This window comes from Perognathus longimembris, chromosome 7 (assembly GCF_023159225.1).
Source record: "Perognathus longimembris pacificus isolate PPM17 chromosome 7, ASM2315922v1, whole genome shotgun sequence".
Lineage (NCBI taxonomy): Eukaryota > Metazoa > Chordata > Mammalia > Rodentia > Heteromyidae > Perognathus > Perognathus longimembris.
Genome location: NC_063167.1, coordinates 44216576 through 44239543, shown reverse-complemented (window position 1 = coordinate 44239543; position 22968 = coordinate 44216576). Strand labels below are relative to the sequence as shown.

The following is a 22968-nucleotide window of genomic DNA, read 5'->3' as shown; positions in this document are numbered from 1 at the left end:
CATGTTTTAATGAATAGGTTATTTTTTATAAGCGGCCAATTGTATGTAAATGGACTGTTAAAAGCTCAGAGAAACTATTTTTTCCTCATAAGAAGTTAAGATCTACATAGACTATATGAATGCTGTACTCTACACTTAGACTGCTTTGTGTTCCAATTAATAGAGATGGGAGGAAGAGAAGGGAAAAACAAGCTTTTAGTCCTGATTCTGTCAGGTACTTCACACATATTCCTGCCTTTTAGCTTCATCAGAATCCCATGAGGTTTTCCTAATCCCATCTTGAGGAAGATAGCAAGACTTACAGAGATCACTGCATAGCTAGATTCATCATGGCTGTGACTGGAATACACATTTATCACACAGCCTTCTACCCAAACTCCCATATTCCTTCCCAACCTGTTTATTTTATGATCTGCTGCTGAAAGGAACTTTTCCACTGTTAATTAACTTAAATATATCCAGATCTTACCTCTTCCCCATATGGCCTCATATGGTCTTTATCTTATGCCCTAATTTCCTCCCAGGAGCAAGTTATCTCAAAGAATCATGGGCAACCAGGCACTGGTGCTTCATGCCTGTGTTCCTAGCTGCTCAGGAGGCTGAGATCTGAGGATTATACTTTGAAGCCAGCCCAGGTAGGAAAGTCCATGAGACTCTTGTCTCAAATTAATCACCAGAAAAACTGCAAGTGGTCCTGTGGCTCAAAGTGGTAGAGCACTAGCCTTAAGCAAAAGAGTTCAAGGACAGTGCCCAGGCCCCAAGTTCAAGCCCTGCAAACAACAACAACAACAAAAAGAATCATGGACAACTACCTAGATAACTCAAGCCAATTTTTCTAGATATACGATTTTGTGGGTGTGATGAATTATGGTCCCCAAATTCATACACTGAAATTATACCCTCCGATGTGAGGGTAGAAGGAAGTGTGGGCTTTGTGAGGTGATTAAGTTATGAGAGTGGGGTCTTCATTAAGGGGATTAGGGTTCTTATAAAGCAGATAAAGGCCCCTTGCCTCTCCCAACATGTGAGGACAATATAAGGAGTTAGCTGTCTATGCGCCTGGAAGAAGGTCCTCACTAGAACCCCAGTGGCATTGTCACTCTGATCCTGGAGGTCTAGCCTCTAGAGCTGTAAGAAATAAATTTCTGTTGTTTAAGTCAGGTGCTGGTGGCTCCTGCCTGCAAACCTAGCTGCTCTGAAGGCTCAGATCTGAGAATCATAGGCAGACAAATCTGTGAGGCTCTTATCTACAATTAGCTAGAAAAAGCTGGAAATGGAGGTGTGAGTCAAGTGGTAGAGTGTCAGTCTTGAGTAAAGAAGCTAAAGTAGAGCACAAGGCTATGAGTTCAAGACCTAGTAGTGGTACACATACACACACACACACACACACACATTTCTGTTGTTTATAAGCTATCCAATCTATGATATCTTGTTACAGCAACCTAAACAGTTGAATACAGTGGACTTTTGTAATTATCTAATTCATTTGACCTCTAAATATCATTTGTCAACTAAATGACAGGGGTTATCCATTATACGGTTATATTTATATCTATATATTTCATTTCAATCTAAAGCAATGAGAATATTTAAAAGCTATAAGCAGAAACATTCTTAAGGACCAAACAATATCTTCATTTTGATATATAACCAAATTCCAACTGAAAAAAAAAATTTTTTTTTTTTTTGCCATCCCTGGAGCTTGCCTCAGGGCCTGAGCACTATCCCTGGCTTATTTTTTCTCAAGGCTAGCACTCTGCCACTTGAGCCACAGCGCCACATCTGGCCATTTTCTATATATGTGGTGCTGGGGAATCGAACCCAGGGCTTCATGTATACTCTTGCCACTAGGCCATATTCCCAGCCCCCAACTGAAAATTTTTTTTTTCCAACTGAAATTTTTGATGCAAGGTTTCGGGCTTAAGAATTGGTTCCTGAGTCTTGGAGAAATATTTGCAATCTTGTTCCTGACCTGTGCAACTTGACTCATCCTGATTTTAAAATGGTAAGTACCAGACAGACAGACAGACAGACACACACACACACAGACACAGACACACACACAGACACACACACACACACACACACACACACACACACACTACACCAGCAGATTCTTATCTTTAGTTGAATGGCAGGACAATGAGTAAATCCATGGGCCTGCCTAAAATTCTCCAAGTATTGAGTACATCTACATCCCCTTCCCCCCCCCAGCAAAATGACTTGCAGCTTTTCCTAGTCATGCAAAACCAAACCAAATAATAATATAAAACCTACCAGCCATTATTTTGTCTCACTATAACTTAGTAAGGTCCTAACTTAAAAGCAACAAAAAAGCAAAATTCTGACTCCTGCCATCTGAAAGCTGTATACTTCTGTTCGGTTGAGTTATAAACCTTTGAAAAATGCTGACAGACCTTAACGAGAGCAGGACAGGATGAGTGGGTCTGTGTAATGAACTTCTAAATGACTGGAGATAGTATCTGGAAAGCCAAGCCTGGAGTACATTTCTGATTTTGGCTCTGGGCCAGTGCAAACAGAACACACAATAAGTCATCTCTGAGACCTCTATACCTTGCACAGGAGATGCTTCCACATTGGTGTGGTGCCATCTCCTCTCTGTGGGAGCCTGTGGCTCCTTTTATATCGTCATGCAAAATATCATATGTGTATTTGTGCCTTCCCTGGAGCCCTGAACCACATCGAGGGACTTCAAAGTCAAAGCCAATGAGTATTTCCACTACCTTGGACTGACTCTCAGGCAGTACATTCTCCAGCATTTGATATCTCCAAGTAGAGCCTGGGTGGCTCTCTGCCCGATGAATGTTCGTTTCTTCGGGACTGTGCAGTTGGAGAGAGCATGTTGGTCCTCTGCTCTCCCATCTTGACTGGACAGCACCTGATCCTTTTGTGTCAGTTAACATTCCAACTTGATTCCACGGGGGCTGCCATTCCAGTTTCAGGTTTTCACAGAACATAAGCTTCTGGGACCATGAAATAACACAAACCATTCTCCCCTCCCTGCTTCTTCATTCGCTGGGGAAGATTTGTATTTCAAAATTTAAAAGAATCTGCTGACTTGGCCATGTCTCAGGTCTCTTATTAGCAGGGTAGGCTGTTAGTTAAATGGCTATCACCTGAATGGCCTTTCTCACGACTGAAGTGGCTTTGCTCTCAAAATTTGAACCACATTCCTCAATAATTTGAGCTTATCTGCTCTACTTTTGCAAAATAACCAGAAAAATCTGGTTATTTTATAGAAGACAATAATAATTTCTTGTCAGCAAGAATCCAAAATCAACTCAACACAGAGGACTGTGAACTTTGAGGGGGGTCCTACCAGGCCCTATTTGTCATCAGAGCTCTATATAGCTAGCCCAGGATTGCTAAGGACAGGGCTGTAAAATGTTCCATGAATAGATGAGTCCACAAAGTCAAGTGCCTGTATTCAAAAATCATATCCTGGTTTGAGTCAAGCAAGTAAAGAGATCATCCTGATAAAGTGTAATGTGAGTATGTTCAGGTGATCAAGAACCCTTCATGAAAGTTGGGTGCTGGTGGATCATGCCTATAATCCCAGTTACCCAGGAGGATGAGATCTAGAGTATTAAAGTTTGAAGCTAACTCAGGAGAAAAGTCCTTGAGACTCCATCTCCAAACTAACCAGTAAAAAGTCAGGCTAGAGTCATTGCTCAAATGGTAGAGCACCAGCTAAGCAAGTAACCTTAGCAAGCATGAGGCCCTGGGTTCTAAAACTGGTACTAGCAAAATAGGAAGAAAGAAAGAAGAGAGAGGAAGGAAGGAAGGAAGGAAGGAAGGAAGGAAGGAAGGAAGGAAGGAAGGAAAATAAGAGAAAAGAAAAGAAAGCAAGCTTTCACAAGGGATCTTGATCCATTTTTTTTATGTCAGGGGGTTGGTTTTTTTGTTTGTTTGTTTGTTTTTGCCAGTCCTGGGCCTTGGACTCAGGGCCTGAGCACTGTCCCTGGCTTCTTTTTGCTCAAGGCTAGCACTCTGCCCCTTGAGCCACAGTGCCACTTCTGCCTGTTTTCTATATGTGGTACTAGGCTATGTTCCCAGCCCTCAGCATTTCCATTTTTGAGTGGTTAATTGAAGATCTGAGTCTCACAGGGAATTTTTTGCCCAGGCTGGCTTTGAACCGCAATCCTGATATCTCAGCTTCCTGAGTAGTTAGGTTTATAGGCGTGAATCACTGGTGCCTGGCTAGTCAGAAGAATTTTTCAAAGGAGCCCACCAGTCCTTTTTCTTAGGGGAGGGAGGACAGTAGTTGTCTGCTTTTTTAAAGGTGATATGGGTTGCATCCTTCAGGAAAGCTTCAGCTCATGAAGGAAGGAATTGCCACTCCCAGGAATCCAGTAGGAAAGTACAGTCAGGGTGAGAGAAACAGCCAAGTATGTAGTAAGATGTTAAATGTTGTAGGAGTTAGGAGACAAGGAGAGGAAGATGAAAAATAGGCAGCTGGTTCCCTGGGTGGCAGCGGCAGAGGGGCCAAGTAGTTCTCTACTTTTCATCAGGCAGAGAGGGAAAGAACTGAGCTGAGTGGAGAGAGAAACTCCAGGCTTTCTGTCATTGGAATGCTCAAGCACCTAGGAGAGGGGCAGAAACAGAGCTGAGAGAGGAAACAAACAAAAAAAGCACATACTTATTAAATGCCTCTGCGTGAGGGGTATCTGTCCTACTTTTCCTGGACCTGACCAAATACTTATGGGAAGTTAACTTATAAAAATAAGCAGACCAAGGAAAAGAGACAAGAGACAGACCAGTCTGTGCCCAGGAGTGGTACGCATGCCCAGCAGCTGAAAGCAGGGCAGGCCTGTGGGAGGCCCTTGGGAGGCAGGGAGAGTGAGGCTGGGGAGGCAGCGGCAGAGGCAAGAGCTGTGCAGGTACTTGGGAAAAGAAGGCACACAATCCAGATACCAGTCATGGCCACCCTTGGATGTGTCTAATACGTATCTCTCAAGCCCTTCCCACAGCATCCCCACTCCTCTGTGTTTCTCTGTGGGGAGACATTACTGACATTTTGGATTGCCTGCCATTGGAGGGCATTTAACCTTGAAATACCTGTTCAAGAGATGTCCCAATGACAACTAAGACACAGTTCATCCAGCCACACTGAGAAGTTAGTCATAATGCATCTTTCCATCATAGTCCCAAGTCTACATTGTTAGATTATAACAACAGTGGAAACTCCCAGGTCCTCCCTCTGCTACCAGCTTGCTCTGACTATGGGAAGTGGAAGAGATGAGAACATTCTGTGGAATAAGGAATGCCAGTGTTTCTAGAATTGTGAGAGATAGGGAAGAACTGATCCCTTCTTGTTTGGAAGAAGGTTCTGGATAAAAGAGAAGCAGACAAGAAGACACAACAGACAGGCTGGGCAGAGACTGAGGAAAGGCCAGGAGCAGTGAGCAGGAAGCTCTGACCAGTGACACAGAGCTTTTACATGGTCTAAACTGGAGAAGCATGTGCAGAGGCTGGCTTCAGGAATCAAGGTTGACCCTCCTGGGCAGTCAGAGATAGGATGGAGAGGTAGTGATTCGGGTCCTGATTTTGTGTCCCAGGTAATTATGCCCTCAGAAATCTAGGGGAAACAAGACAGAGATTTCAGAGGGAATTTTCTATCAAGGATCACAAAGAAATAATTTCCTTATTAGGAAAATACTCAATTCTCCATCTAAACATTTTCATATTAAAAATAATGCTATAGCCAGGTGCCAGTGGCTCTTCTGTAATCCTATGGACTCAGAAGGCTGGGATCAAGGCCATCCTAGGCAAACAAAACCATGAGCTATCTTTACTTAGGTAGAAAAACAAAGCTGAACGTGGAGGCATGGCTCAAGTGGTAGCACCATCGTTGATTAAATAAGTTAGGGACAGTAACCAGGCTCCAAATTCAAGCCCCAGTACCAGCACCTATAATAAAATAAATAATAATAACGCTTTAGGGCTGGGAATGGTGGTACAAGTCTGTAATCCTAGAAAGATGAGAGGAGGACACCAGAGGATATTGGTTTGAGGTTGGCTGGGCAAAAAGCATGAGTCCTCCATCAGAAAAAAATAAACCAAACACAGGTGTGAATATATACCTGTGTATTACTTAGACTCTCTATAACTAAACACATTGACAGTTGTCTTTGTTGAGTGCTTTTGATTTCATGTAAGAGGAACTAACTCAAAGCTGTTTAAGAAGGTGAGGGGGAGCAATTGAAGTGGGTAGGGAATTTAATAATTCCTTATAGAATCCTGGCAAGGATCAGTCTGGCTAAGCTTCAGTAGAAACAGGAACCAACAACCAAAAAGGTGCGGAAACATCGGTCAGGAATTTCCTCCACTTCCTATCTCTGATTCTCTTTGACTCTGCTTCAGCTTTCATAGTTCTCTGAGTGCACAACAGATGACCATTGCTTAGTTCCAGGTTGATCTCCAAGCCCTACAAACAAGTCATGAACATTATGGGGCTGTCTCTGAGAACCAAATCCAGTTTTCCAGGAAAGAAAATCTGATTGGCCGTTACATATCCAGTCAATTTTCACCATGGGGGCAGGGTTACTTAATTCAAACAGTAGCTGCTAAAAGCTCATTATGATAGGTTGTAGAAACAATGATCAGACAATAGAAGGAGACCAGTGAAAGATTCTGAAATCAAAGTCCAACAAAATGCACTAATGTTTTTTAACATATGGCTTATTAAGAAGGATGAAAACTCTAATTTAAGCTTCCTTCTCATGGGGATTGATTTGCTTTTCAAGCTATTTTTAGCACATTCTGACACATTTCAGTTAACTTTTCAAAACTCATGGGTGGGGTACTGCAGAGGCCCTACTGTTTTGTGTTTTTTTTCAGAGACAGTGCTGACCCTGCAGGATGGATGTGTGGGCGCTGAGACGATGCAGGCTCTTGGCTGCTCTGTTTCCAGGCTCTCAGCTATTAGCGCGTGCCAGCACCTTCTTTCTCACTACTTAATCAAAAGATGTAAACAGATGTCTCCTCTGAACTCCAAGGTCAATTACTGAAAGCTACAGAGGCTTCAGGTATCATTTTGGAAGTCACTCTGTGGATGGCCCACAGGAGAAGCAGGTCAAACACTTAGGGAAATTCTCTAAAAAGGTGGGCACCTCAAGATCAATGCCATTGGTTTATTGATCAAGTTATTTTTTGACATTCTGACAAGTCACTTTAGGGTCATATTCTTTGTAGACTCATGTTTGCATCTTAAACAGCTTATTTATTTAATACTAAAAATGTTAGGAAATTTGGAACAAAACTTTATAATAAAACACAAGACCCTTGACCCTTTGCTCTAACAATCTCAAAATTACTAAGAAAAGTCCAGAAGAAGATGTTTTCTGATAGCTGTCTGATATTAGTCACTATCTTACTTATTCTTTAGCAATTGATTTTTGAGAAAAGCTGTAAAAAGAATTGGGAGAAAACAGGAAAATACTCTGTGTGTGTGTGTGTGTGTGTGTGTGTGTGTGTGTGTGTGTGTGTGTCACTGTACAATTCATTTTCAGGAAAAATGCCTTGACACTTTATGGATGCCAAACAGGACACTCTCTTCCCTAATTTCTTTTCTCTAATCATTTTGTCTTGCAAGATACATCATTCACGAATGAGACATTCAGGAAACACACATTCAGAAATAAAAACATGCACACCACTACTGCAAAAGCAAACAAAAGCAGCTAATGTACTGTGGCTAAAAAAATTTTCAAACAAACTGGCAGTAATTTACTGCCCCAGCTCTTAGCTGGACCCCATGAACATAATCAGAACTTCCAGGGCTGATGGGAGAGGGTGATTTACAGCAAGTCTCAGGATAATAAAAGAAAATGAAAAAGCAAATTGTGCATGAACGTGAAAGCTGTATTTCTTTCACTTTCAGCAACTGAATCATATTTCCAGCCAGAATTTCAGGATGAAACTTAGAAGTCCCTCAAGAAGGAAAATCAGAGCCAACCACCACCCTAGCTTGGAAGCTGCCCCAGCCCCGCAGATGACATCATTAATACTGAGAGATGACAGGGACTTGAAAGATGCACACTGTGCTATCTGAGTACTAGTAAAGAGGTAGGCAGATCTAAATTCAAATCCTGACTATGCTAGGTTACTGCCTATCACTGTCCTCACACATATTATTTCAGATCTCCATACTCTAGTAATACCTGCTACCTTTGACCACAATAATCATATGGATTAAATAAAATAAAATATTTAGGATACCTAGGAGGATGTTTAGCTCATACTAGTCTCAACAAACTGAAGTATAAATTTTAGATAAGAAACAAGCTATTTTGATAAATGAATTAGTATAAGAAGGGCACTGAGAACAATAACTGGCATCTAGTAACTTGTCACAATCATTACTATATGATAGAGCCCCCATTAACCAAAGAGCTTAGACAATGAGGTGACATTACCTTATTTTTGTGTTGAAAAGTCTCCAAACTACGTCAAGTGTCTAAAATTCATGAAAAATCCTTCAAACACATATTAATGTGCTTTCCAGGGCCAGTAAGGATAAAATGTTAAACATCAAGTTAAAATGTTGACACACAAGCCAGGTGCTGGTGGCTCATGCCTATAATGCTAGCTACTCAGGAGGCTGAGATCATAGAAGCACCGTTCAAAGTCAGCCAAGATTGAAAAAAGTCTGAGACTCTTATCTCTAATTAATCAGAAAAAAAGCCAAAAGTGCGAGTATGGCTCAACTGGTAGAGCATCAGCCTTGTGTGAAAATGCCAAGCTAATCACTGTATCTCATCTGAGTACCCTGGATATTATATATACTGGTATTAGAACTAGGGAAGGGAAAAGGAATATCAAAATCGAGAGACAACAGATAAAAGACAAACGACTCCAAAAGCAATACTTGCAAAATTGTTTGATGTAAACCAACTGAACAACTCATGGGGAGAGAGGGAAAGGGGGGGAGGGGGGAATGAGGGAGGAGGTAACAAATAGCACAAGAAATGTACCATGTCCTTATGTATGAAACTGTAACCCCTCTGTACATCACTGACAATAAATAATTTTTTTTTAAATGCCAAGCTAGAGCATGAGGTCTGGGGTTCAAGGTCCAGCTCTGGCACATGCACACACTAAATTTATACCAGATTCTTCCTGCTTGGCTCCAAGAATGCAAAGTTCTTAGCTATCAGCTGGGAAACTTTGGGCTTTCAGCTAGCCAGCTATACAAGAGGGGAAAAGGAGACCTGGCACCATCTTTCTCCCAGCTTGTCAATCATGCATTTGAGGTGATTTTGAAAGCAGCAAAATACAAAAATTAGAATAAATTATTATGGTTCTTTGGTCTTATCAGAGGGCTGTTCCTGAAGAAGCAGATGTCCAGGTGTGGAGATTCCAAATCACATGGACAATTTGTGGGATTTTTTCTTATTATGATGAAATATTCACAATGAGACGTACCATTTTGATCATTTAAAGTATATGATTTTGAGACATTAAGTGTATTTACATTGTTGGGTAACCAGCCAAGTTTTCATAGCCTCAAACTACAGCTCTATATCTGCTCAATACCAATTCCCTCTTCCTCCTCTCACCAACCCCCACAGCGACCTCATTCTGCTTTTTGTCTATGAATTTGACCATTCTAGATACTTCATTTAAGGGAAATCACCAAAGCAACTGCTTTTTAACGAAATCCCTTTTTTTCTTTAAAGTTTTTTTTTTATCCCTGTCTGTTCAAATTGAGTGCAAACAGCAATGGCAGTTAATTAAGGACTTCATTCTGTGGGTTTCAAATCCTTAAGGTGTACAACATGACTGTAATTAGGGAACAAAGACACACAGGCCTGATGGGGACCTCCATAGCAGTTCGCATATACACCTGAAAGGCTACAGTGCAGCCCTTGGGGTGGAGTGGGGTGGCATCTCCCCTCTGCCACAAAAGCACTGCTTGATATTGGAGACTCACTGTCTTTTCATGTCAGTTAAGCTCACAGGAGAGTGGAATAACTGATCCCAAAGCATGACCAACTTTGTATTGAAGCTGATTCTATTCTGCCTTGCAAGATGCTAAAAATGTCATAGTGCCTCTCGTGATTCTAATCTAGCAACAAAATATTTTGCATAATGAAAATGGAAGATGAGGAGGATGCTGATATTTTTTCCTAGGAAAAGAAACCAGGAACAAAAAGTAAAGAAAAAAAATTAACTGTCTTCGGATGTTGCTGGCAGTGAATTCAGATTTAATATTGTCATTTCTAATGACAACCACAAAAGTAGAGAGGAGTTTCATTGTACTCGCCAGAATGTTACACACATAGAGACACACAGACACACAGACACACACACACATTGTTCAAATTCAAGTTTCACAAAAGTGGTAATACTAAGACTATTCCGACTGAGAAGACAGAGGTAAAGAGTTACTAAAGAATAACTCTAATACCAAAATGTACACCATCTTCAAATTCCCAGGCCCAATTCTGTTAAGCACACCACACAATGTACCCAACCATGAGATGCTACAAACCACAAGGTTTATGTGGACCAGACAATCCTTAGCATTCATAGACATCCCAAGTGGTATCCATTTGTATAAGTCCATGCTTCTGGTCTGATAAGACTCTGGCTCTGGGAAGATGACCCAAATTCTTATGGGGGGAACATTTTCACACATGAATCACGCAAGAAAAATGGCAGCTGTTCCAGAATGTTGGCTGCCTGCCCCAGGAGCTGACACAAGAGGCTCAGTCTTCAGGGACCCACCTTCAGCATGGAATGTCATCAGGACAGCATGGCTAAATACTCCATCCATCTGACTTCCAGATTCAAGTGACAACTCCTGCATATTTTCCACTTTTCCCCAGACAGTGCAGCCTTTGCTTGAAAAATAGCTCTTATTGTTTAGAACCAAGTCAATTTTTATTGGATTAGATATTTCCAAAGCTGTGCTTTCCAAAGAACTTCATAAATACTGGCAGGAAAACAACATAGGAAATAACATAATGGTAACTTGATAAGTGTTTTATAACATATCTCTTCTACAATATGATGGAAAAAGGAAGATTTTATGGGTCAATTTCTATCAAATTTATGTCTGATACTAAAAGTTCTTCAGTCATGGAATTTTGGAGATGGAAGAAAACTTCAATATTAGTAATATTCATGTCCTCCAAAGGCTATGTGTTGAAGACTTGGTCACAGTCTGTGTAAGAGGCAGTAAAACCTTTAAGAGGTGGGGCCTAGTGGGAGGAATTTAGGTTACTAGGGGCAGGTCTTAGAAGGAATTCTAGCCCATCCTCTTCTTTTGTGAAACCATTTACTAAACTAAAAAAATCCTACTTTTAAATTGCTTATCTTAGGTATTTATCACAGTAACGGAAAACTAAACAATACTGACCCCCCCCCCCACTTTCTTGAGAATTCTTGGATAACGGTTATGCAATTGGTTTCAATTTCTATAGAATGAGGGAGAATTGCTTCTTCACAAAAGAGTAAACTAATTATGTAACCTTATACTAAGTTTTTAGTCTTCTTTTAATTTTCCCATCTATAAAAGAAGATACTTATTTTGTAAGACTATGTCAGAGTAAAGATTATTTATTTAAAACAGCAAATTTAGCCCTGCATAATGCCTTAGATCCACCTCTCCTTTTTTTTTTAAGATCTTCACTCAAATTTTCTGTTTGACCTTGTATTCTACTACAAACATTCTTAGCTTTTGCAACTTAGCTTTCTTTAAATTCAATGCTTTTACAAAGGAAGAAAGGATTAAAGGGAAGGGAAACAGATGGCTTAGAACCACCAGGTCCACCCAATTAAAAAAAGTTGATCTCTCTGAACCATCTTCCTAATAAATTTTCTTGTGTCAATTGGCCCTAAAAATGAGTATGAAAATCCTGAAGGTGCATTCTGATACGGCCTTTAAAGGTTCCTCCAGGTATTCCCCAAACCTCATTTTTGGCATTATGAGGAAAGTCTACAAAGACAGAATCACCCACAGGTAATTAAGAATATCCTCTTCCATAAAAGAGACACTATCAGCTAGGAGGTCTAGAACCCCCTATTTTCGTTCCTCCTTATAAACAAGCATCATTCATTTTGAAGGAGGTAGTCATTGAGTATATAGTATATGAACCTGGTAGCTGACAATCTCTAGATTTGAATTCTGGATCTGCTGCTGCTTCACTTCAACTTGTTTTTTTTACCTCTGAAATGAACATGGCAGTGTCTTTCATCCCCTCCTGGCCCCCAGAATTTTTATCCATATTTTCTAGAAGTGCTAGCTATGACAGGCACTCCTACTCAGGGATCTGCTAATTCCACCAGAAAACGACAAATTTGATTTCACCGCTGTATCCTCTGTTCAGAGCCAGGCACACACTTGGTATATAGTGGGTAACAGCTGAATGAACGAGTGAGTGAATGAATGGGCAACTATAAGCACTAGAGGTGATGTTGAGATTATAATCCTTGGAAAGACCTTTGAGAAGAGTCCATCTTTCCAAGTTCCAAAGATAAGTAAAAGCTATGGGCAAGAAGTTCATGTACAATGATCAGATGGTCAGGTGTGACTAAGGGCATCTAAAAATGGAATCAATGCAGAAAATGGTCATATAATAAGTTAATCTTCACTGTAAGAACAGGAGACAGAGCTGGAAGTCTGAAACATATGGGGAGTTGAACTTCCTACTCTGCTCAATCAGTTAGGGTGGGGGACAGTTTCTCAAAGCATTAGCCGGGAATAAACTCAGGCACAGGGGCTGGGAATATGGCCTAGTGGCAAAAGCGCTTGCCTTGTATACATGAAGCCCTGGGTTCGATTCCTCAGCACCACATATGTAGAAAATGGCCAGAAGTGGCTCTGTGGCTCAATGGTAGTGTGCTATCCTTGAGAAAAAGAAGCCAGGGACAGTGCTCAGGCCCTGAGTTCAAAGCCCAGGACTGGCCAAAAAAAACCAAACACACACACAAAAAAAACTCAGGCACAGTGGATACTTATGGATGGGGTCTTGACTGAACAACTACGAAGTAAGATTCCTTAGAATTGAAGAGATAATTGGTGAGCTGCTCATGGGTCTGCAAGAAACCTTGCCTGGCACAGGAATGCAAAGTTTTCCAACTTCGTCTAAAAGAAGTTCTTTCACATTCCACTACCTTGTAATGATGTCAGTAATAGGTTGAAGAGTTGGTGTTTGCCGAGATCTCACTGCCTTCCTGCTTCTGTGGGTCCTCATCCTCATCCTGAAGCTTGCCCTGTTGTAGACCAACTTCTTCATGACACAGAGGGCTAGGGTGGAGTTATGACACAAAAGCTCCCAGGAAATAGGCCATAGAGAAGGAAAGGTAAGGCCTACCTCAGGTAGTTGTTTGTGGTGCCCAGACAAGGATTGAGAGTTCTTTGTTCAAAAAAATAATAATAAAGGTTGTGTTTTCCTATTTCTTTTTTATAGCACTTATCACTACTGAAATTTAATGATTTTTATTATATCTGTGAATGGGGAAGAAAATATTTAAAGTCTCTACCACCAAACTGAAGAGGATCCAAGAGCAAAACTGCTTCTGCCTTACTCATTATTTCCTCCTCAGCCTTGAGTTTAGGTTTAGTCCTTGGTATGCACTCAACAATATCTGTTCACTACATTGGTATTGTACATTTGATTTCAAACTTCACTTTGGCTTTATGAAAATATACTGACTTGTTAAGTATATGCATTTGAATTCTGGGTTGTATTGGCACAAGAGACAGGATAAAGTGAAGTTCAAGAGACAGAGAAAGCTGCTGGATGGTTGGAGCCCTATATGTATGTCCCCAACTATTACTCCCAGAACCTGGGTTTTCTGATTTGTTACATTAGTATCCTCTATGTAAACCATTAGAAGGTGAGGTTTAAAAATTGTTCAGCATGCTGATCTTAAATATCACGTAAGAATTCCATAGGGAATTCTTCCAGTGATTAGTATTGATGATGAAACATGAAAGCTGTGTAAGCATTCAGAGATCCCAATTCCAGGAGAACTGGTTTTCAGCTTGCCCAGTACCAAGGTCATTCCCTTCATGCCACCTTTACCCACTGTCACTGCTCCAATACCTACGATCAGGCGTATGGCAGAATGGCTCAGCTACTCCATTTGAAGGAGCTGAGAATCAAACCCCATGCTACAGGCTAGTTCATACATCAAAATAAGTTATGTAGGTGCCTACGACAAATCAAACAGAGTAGGAACAAGAGCAAGGGACTACACGTTCATGCTGGTTGGGATTAAGGAGCCTTTAACAGTGAAGCTCTGAGGGAAGCTGTGGGCTGAGGGGCCAAGTCAAGGATGTGTCTCCCCATTAGGGCCTTGTAAGTAGTTCTTCAATCACAACATAAACAGGTGTCCCACAGACATGCTTGTTAGCCAGACAACAGCAACTAGGCAATAGGTACAAATAACCCAGCTCACATGAGCAAAAAAAAGCTCAGAATGGAGTAAGACCAGGGCCTATGCTCATAAGAACTACATTATAAATGTGCTTTTGATACATAAAGCTCTAAGCTGATAAATAAATACCCCTCAATACCAATACAGAGAGCTATTTGCAGTTGGAAGTAGGCCTCCGTTCTTGCTGCTAGTGGTATTTTATTTTTTCCAGATAGCTGACTTACTCCCTGTCTAGTCCTTCCAAAAGAAACGTTTGGCTTCCACACAGAGCCTCAATAACCCCTATGAAGAAGAGAAAGGGGCCCTCATATCACCAATCTCCAGCCCACTGTGAAGCTGAACCTGGGCCCCCAAAGATCAATTTCTTTTAGGAGGTACTTGTTTCTGAAGCATTTGTTTCACACATTATCCCCATGACCTACCAATAGTAGCAATCAAAGGATCTTCCCAGGTGTTCTTGTCTCGTTTATATTCCATTTCCTGTTGGAAAGGATACGTAGGTTTTGTCTAATGCCTCTGACTGAACAGCAAACCAGGACCCTAGTGAAGCAAGGAAGGCCAACTGGGGTAGATGGGTGGAATAGAGCATCTGGTGAAAAGGAAGGTGTTAAAACATTCCAGCAATGTTATTACTTCTCCTTGTGAATACAACAGAGATAGTGCACCTAGCTATCATACTGGACAGGTAACCCTCAAGGCCATGGTTGAGACCTTGGTACCACCTACAACCAACTGTGACCTTTTGCTAATTCTCTGAACACCCTTAAGTCCCTATGCACCTCATTGTTCATCCATGCTACCATACAGGGTGGTATGAATTCAAATAAAGCATGCAATATGCTTAGCAAGTACCCACACTTAGTAACCATAGATCAGCATAGCTGCAAAAGGAACCTGAATGGTTTACTGGCATGTCTCCTACTATCTGCCAAGCACTGGTACTGAGAGGCAGAAAGAGGCAGCAGAGACTTCATCTTTAGAGAGGCAGCCATAAAACAGAACATTTCAATGCAGCGAGATCCTGTCAAGGTACACAGGGGATAATATGCTATGTTGATTCTCAAGGCACTATGGTCAATAAGGTGGATGGGAGGATTTGTTCATTTTCTGTTTTCCCCTCAAGGTGGTTTACCAAGGTGGAACTCCATCTGTCTTATTCAGTGGTATGTCTAGTAGGAGGCCTAAGGTTGGAGAGGATTAAGTTTCCTTAAAGATTAAAGATGATGTAAAAGAGTTAGCCAAGTAAAGAACAGGGTTAAGGATAATCCAGCCAGAAGAAACTTGACAAACTAAGGTATAGAAAATGGAAAGAGATGATATATTTAGGGAATTAGAGGTAGGTTTTTGAAAAAAGTCGGTTATGACAATCCCAAGGTTTAGTATAACTAAGAGATTGTTTAACTCAATGGAAAGATTTTTAACTTTTTAAACTATTTTTCAATTCTAGAATTTCCAAGTCCCTTCAAATTCTGTCTACTGCTCTGACACATTATCCCATACTTTCCCTGTGATTTCTCTGTCTTCACTCTCAAGTTATCCTACTGTCTTTCGTTCCTATCATATGGATTCTTTAGTGTGCTTTGTTAGCTGACTACTGTTAATGGTAACTTTTGTGCCACTACATGCATGCATGCATGCATGCATGTATGTATGTATGTATGTATGTACACACATATGCATATATGTGAGTGCACAAGCATATATGAGTATATATGTGCATGTATATATTACATACACACATGCATATATATGTATATGTAGTATATACTTAACATTAGTAAGAATTTTCCTGTTTTTAAAGTGGGAGACTTTCATGCACTGGGATTTGAGGCATTTTCATGAAGTAGTTTTAGGTTTATGACTGTCAGGGTCTCAGAGTTTAACTCTACAAAAATTATTATGTTCTTGTTCTATGACTTGTGTTGCACATGACAAGACTCCTCATGGGTTATGAAGACTGCATGTTGATGCTTTAATTTTACACAGGTGAGCCCAGTAGCCCATGGTAGTAGAAAGAGCTTCATGCCACATGTCTTCTTTCATACTTAAGCCAGGCATTGCTCACTCAGTCTACTATAGGGAGATTTTTTTTGGTGGACTTCCAGTCACTGGGAAGCATACACGCAAATTTTGTTTAATTCCCTCTCTCTGATCATTGCTTGGGCATTGAGCTTGCCTTTCATTATAGGACCTGAAGAATTTTCTTTTAGTACATGAACAAGGTTCACTGTACATTTTACTTATTATTTGTACCAGCATCTCCTGTTAGTAGGGAAAATGTCCCGTAAGAGCTCATCTATCCACATGACCATTTACATATCTGTCTTTTCAATCAAGTTCTGAGTTCATGAAGGAGAAGAGCCCTTTCCTAACAAACTTATAGATTCTAGCTCTTCACAGTATCTAGACCAGAGTAAAAATCAATAAGAATTGGATCAATAAATGAATGCATGAATTACATGGCTTACTCTGTAATTTGAAAAGAGAATTAAAGGTCACAATCCAATTATCATCTGGAAAAAGATGATGTTAAAAATTCCTGAGAAGCCACCATGCTCTGTGGAATGCAAATCTAAATAATGAGCATAAAGCTCTCCTCTAGCCAGCTGGCTCACTGTTACTGACATTGCTCCCTTCTCTAAAGGTAAATACTGCTAAGTACTGCACTGGTGTGATAGAAATTCCAAGTCCAGGAGACCAAGGTCTTACAAGTAGCTTTGTCACCTTTTCTAAACACATAATCAATACTCTTCTGCATCAATCATTAGAGGCTGATCAATGACAGGTAGTTATTTTGTTGGTAGCAAAAGTGTTTGCACAATAACTATACATATTGGAAGCACCTAGCATGGTGCCTAGGACAAAACAGGCATTATCGTTTATTGAACTTTATTTCTTTTTCACTATATAGGAAAAATTCCATAAAAATGTGTTGGAAATCTCCTGCCTCCTAGGAAGTGTGCTTGGTGCCTGGGATGGAGAGGACTACTATGCAATCGCTTTTCTTTCCTTTATTATCAAATGCATACCCAGATTAAATTCAACAGTGGAAAAAAATGACAATAAATGTCCTTTGACTTAAGATGAAAGATACTCTCCTCATCTTAAAATGCCTCATAAAAGGATGGCTGGGAAAATAACTGCATCTAGTGTTATTTTGTAAAATATTCCCTCCTAGGACACAAAGACAACTGCAAGTGGATATATTAGCAGTTTAAAGGTCCTTTAATTTTCCTTTGTATCATTGCAATCTCAGAACTCAAGGTTGTGCTTGAACTGAAGTAGAAACTCAGTAAGTATGTCCATATTAGGAATGATACCTCCATAGTTTAAATGTGAGGAGCAGATCCATTACTAGGTAAGGTGTGTCTCATCATCCCATGTGGGGCGCACCGACTGGCCCCGCCTGTTCTCGCCCCGGAGGTGTGTGGCTGTTGCACCTTGGGAGTGAGGCCCTGAAGAGCCCCGCCTGCCTCAGTCCCTGGGGGCGTGCTTGTTTGCACCGCCTCCCAGAAGAGGGATCCCGGTTAGCCCCGCCTGCCTTCCAGGTCAGGAACTGGAAAGGCGGCTCTAGCCGGCCACGCCTCCCAGCCTTAAGACCATTTGCAGCAAGATGGCTGCCGGCAGTAACCTGGGGGCGGTCCTGCTAGTACTTAGGCTGCCCCTTAGGGAGGTCCCATGGCCTTCCGCCCTTGACTGACAGCTTGGACCACCAATCATAGCCCCTGGCTAGGTATGTTACACCCTCCTCTTCCTGCCATTGCCCATACTTAAGATCCGGTCCGCACCACTAAACTGAGCAGTCTTGAACTTCTCCCGAGTAGTCTGATTGTCCAACTGCGGGCGAAAGGCTGGGTTGGGCTGAGAGCGGGTGACTCGCGGCTCGTTACCTATTCTGGGTTCACCCTCGGCAGGATGCGCTTCCTCGCCTCTCCCGCTGGTTGGGAGAGGACCCGGGGTGCAGGGCCCCCTGCAATCCCACATGTCCTGAGGATTTCTTATGAACCAGGCAGGGTCTGTGTTTGATTTTGTGATGGAGATAGAGAAAGAAGGAGACAAGACCTACAAAGTTTTACCTTTAAGGAACTTTGGAGCTTAAGAATGGACAGGGTGCGAATGGTGAAAGGGGTGATTCTGATCCCATATATTGTATTCCTAAATTTCTTTGTTAAATGGCACCTCCTTTGTACAACTACATCAAGATAATAAAAAATAAAATGAAAAAAAAAGAATGGATAGGTATTTTTGGTATGGATAACTATAAGGAAATTTCTTTTATTTACTTATTTATTTTAAAATGTAATTTTATTGTCAAGGTGATGTACAGAGGAGCTATAGTCACATACTAAGGTAGTGAGTACATTTCTTGTCATACTTGTTACCCCATCCCTCGTTTTTCTCCCACCTTCCCTTCACCCAAGTCCTCCCCCATCCCCTGAGTTGAATAGTTAATTTCCAACATATTGTCTGGTGAGTATCACTGCTGCACTGGTTCACCCTTTATCCTTTTTCTCACCATTTTGATGTTTCCCTTCCCTTCCCTAATTCAGGTAAATGTATATACAATACCCAGGGTACCAAAATCAAATACAGTGACAACAGGGAATAAATCATAGGAAAGACAAATGAAATGAACAGGTATTTAAATTACCACATTATAATACAGAAAATATCAAGAAAAGACTACACAAAAGAACTATAGAAACTCCAAAGAGATAAAGACCACTTCCTGCAGAGGAAAGAGAAAGGAACCTGTGGACAATATGGAATTTACACTCAGACTTGAAAGAGAAGCTGGGCATAAGCAAAGAAAAAGGGTAATCCATGAAGAAAAAAAATAGGATATACAACAAGAAATAAAAATTTGGCAAGTGATATACATAGAAACTAAAACTACTACTACTACTAATAAGGCTTGAAAGGCAAGTTGAGCCAGAACACAGGGCTTTTGAATGTGTCCAGGCCATAGCATCTCTGTAGAATAGCCAAAGTTTAGCATATGGCAGGGCTTAATTAATGTTAAGCAACAACTCCATAGTGGGAATCTGTTTTCCACGTGCATATACAAAGCTACCACCTGCAGGCACAGGCAATTACAAATATCCAAATACGCCAACCTGAACCCAGCAAACACATCAAATGATCATCTAAAAGGTCATTCCACAAACAGCTCTGATCAGTCCTGGCTCAGGCTGAATCAAATCCTCTAAGTAAGATCCACTGGATGTAGTGTCAGGAAGGTCAGGAACAACCCTGTTTCACATCTTGAAGCATTTTCGCCATGTGGAACATTTTAGAAGAATAAGGGAACGAAAAGCAAAAGAAAAAAAGTCCTCCTCAAAAATAATGGAATTCCAAATAATTAAATGTTAAATGATTACAGGGTAAGCTGGGAATTTATTTTGGCCACCATCTCTTTCTAGTGATCTGAAATGTAGTTGATTTCAAAGATGAAACTGCCAAGATTAAAAATGGGAACTTTACACTTCTCTCCTTGCTCCCAATGTGAATGTGTGTGTGTGTGTGTGTGTGTGTGTGTGTGTGTGTGTGCCCAGCCCCCAACCCCTGCACCAACATGTACCTTTGTCGAGTTCACTTGAAATGTTCCATGATGAGGTAGGCTCTAACTCAGCAGTGACGGACAGCTCTGTTTCTGGAAAGAGAAAGAAGGGAGGGAGGAGACAAGGGCAGTAGTAAATACAATATAGTAACTTAGGACTGCTACAGGAGACTTGCAAAATGTCTGCCTTCAGAGAGCAGACAGTTCAGGACTAATTAAACTGAAATGGCCCAGTATCCATGCAGAGCAGCTTATACTTTCAAGATCCTCCAAATGAACAAACTATAAGACAGATCAGAAGACCTTTACTTGGAAACTCTAGCTTTGACAGTTGAAACTGAAAATAATATGACTGATCAAGGTATCTTGTATTCATAAACTGTTCTGTTAAATGGCAACTCCTTTGTGCAACTAGTTAAGAATAATAATAAAAAAGAATACAAATATTTGAACACAAAAACAAGCCAGCAGAAGCGATAACATATTAACAAACATATGCTCTTCTTTTTCTTGTTACAAGACAATTCTTGCACTAATATACCCCATCATCTTCCCATGGAAAAGATGAACAAAGCTTTCCTGCTGCTTTTATCTGTCGTGTTTGGTAGTAATAGGAGAAATTAATTTCTCCATGTTGTCACTTCAAGTCAAGATAAAAGAAAGATAAGTATTTGAATACAGAGAACTATTCAAGGTAACTAAACTTTAAAAAATGATAGTTTTCAAAATCACCACAATTCAAGCCAACGCACAAATTAATAATCTAAAACACATAATACATGATGAAGGTTCAAAACTTTTCAATAAGCTGCCATGACATCATATATTTTAATATAGTCATGTTATAATCCCCTTAGGATGTACCTACACACACACACATACACACACACACACACACACACACACACACACACACACCACATTATAGAACATAAGTGACAGAGGTGATTGGAGAGGACCCAGGTCATCAGCTTGATGGCACACAAGATGTCACCCTCCTACCACCCCTTCAATCAAGTGAAGATGTCATTCATCTATTATGGCTCTTTTTGCCTATTACACCTGACATCTGCTGTTGAGTCTTTTCAATACAATGTCTTCTAAGAGTTACTAAAAACAGATCTGAGTTGGAATCTAGGTTTGACTTTCATAAGTAAAAGAGCTTGGTCTATGTGCTTGGCTGCCAGCACACATTGCAGGAGCTCTTGTTGTCCTGTCTTGTACTCAAAGCTAGAAAACTGGATTTCTTTTCACCTCACCTCTGGTGTCACCTTTTCACAAATGTAAGCATACTTCCTATAGGTCCTTATTTATTGATAATGTCTGTCTGCCAAATAGCCATACACCCTTATATCCTTGTCCTTGCTAGGAACACGTTTACCCACTGAGACTGTAAAGTCTACTTTCATTCAGTCTACCTGCCATACTAGGCAGAGACAAAGGGTTATTTTGATTCTTCTGACTTTTTGGTATATCTGTTTCCCTGGTTTAGAAACAGGTGACAAGGCAAGTAGACAAATGACATTCTCTTCCATCCCCAGAAGTCCCAGATTCTTCTTTTGTCCTGAGTCAAAAAACAGCATAGACTGTTATTAGGGGGTCCTGAAAATACTTACTACAAATAGAAAAATACTTAATGCGATGCCATGGTAGGAGACAGTGCTTTTTAACAAACTCTGCTCATATAGACAGGTATTTCACACAGGTGACTGAGGGCTATTCTTGGGGGGCTTGCCACATGCAACTCCACTGCACTTCTGCCTGACTTCCCTTCTGCTGCCACCCACTCTGGCTCGTTCCATAATGAAGGCCCTTGCTCGTGAAGTGTTGGCTATGGTGGCTCCCCCTGGAAGAAGCTGGGTGGTGGTAGCTTATACCTGTAATTCTAGGAGGCTAAGACCTGAGGATGGAGGTTCAAAGCGAGTCTGGGTTGGAACATACATGAAACTCTTATCTCCAATTAACCAGCACAAACCCTGAAGTGGAGCTGTGGCTCTAGCAGTAAAGAGCCAGATTGAGTTTATAGTGCTAACAAACAGTGTTCAGGCCCTGAGTTTAAGCCTTGGTATTGGCAAGAAAAAAGAAGCAGCAGCACTCCTCCACCCAGACTTGAGGGAGCTGGGGAACAGAAGCACAGCAAGACTAGGTGGCTTTTGGACAAGAAGAAGGCAGGGGACATGGTGGGATTAAGACAGACTTTGACAGCATTTTCCTTCAGTGTTTTCATAGCTTCATCTTACTGCGGTTCACAGTTACACAGAAACATAGGTTTCATTTTACAGTATTCACTTGATAGAACATTAGCTATAGGTTACGTGGTTTTCCCAACCTGAATTTGAATTGTTGAATATAATTTGGGATGGATGACAAATGATTAGATCTTGGCACTGCTCACATGGAAATTGTTCCCCATATGTCCCTGGACACAAATTACCACTCAGTTCTTGGGCAAAGACAAAGATAATTTCCATATGCAAACTCATTAACTGATGGTGCTGATTCTGAGGAATTTTGGTCTTGGCCTCAGTGTTCATTTTTTCAGATAACCACATGATCAGCCTCTAGGGTAAAATGACAGTACAGATAAAAGATTTTAAAGTATGGATAATAACATCTAAAAAGTGCTATTTTTCCTCCCTTCCTTTCTTCCCTTCCTCCTTTCCTCCCCCCCTCCCTCCCTCCCTTTCTGGCTTTCATGTTTTTAGTGGTACTGGGGATTTAACTCAAGGTCTCATGACTTATTAGGAAAGCACTTGAGCTTTACCCTCAATATCTTCCTTTTAGTTTGCTTTACAGATAGAATATCAGGCTTTTGCCCAGCTGATCTCACTGCAATTCTCCTACCTCAGCCTCCCAAGTAGCTGGGGTTCAAACAAGGAATATGTAGTGGAAAGAAATATACAGCTAAATTAAGTGATCAATCTCTGCCATTTATGAAGTTTGTGATGATGATATCTTTTAACTTTTGTTGTTCTGTCCCTAAAATGAGGCAATAA

General features: G+C 40.9%; 1 protein-coding gene across 1 annotated transcript in view; it reads right to left on the bottom strand.

Annotated features, from left to right (window-relative positions):
* Ror1 (receptor tyrosine kinase like orphan receptor 1) overlaps positions 1–22968 on the bottom strand; it is a 345026-nt gene that overhangs the window by 121119 nt on the left and 200939 nt on the right. Inside the window, exon 2 of the mRNA XM_048351478.1 lies at positions 19994–20065. Coding sequence (XP_048207435.1) covers positions 19994–20065 — 72 coding nt within the window. The remainder of the gene's footprint in view (positions 1–19993; positions 20066–22968) is intronic.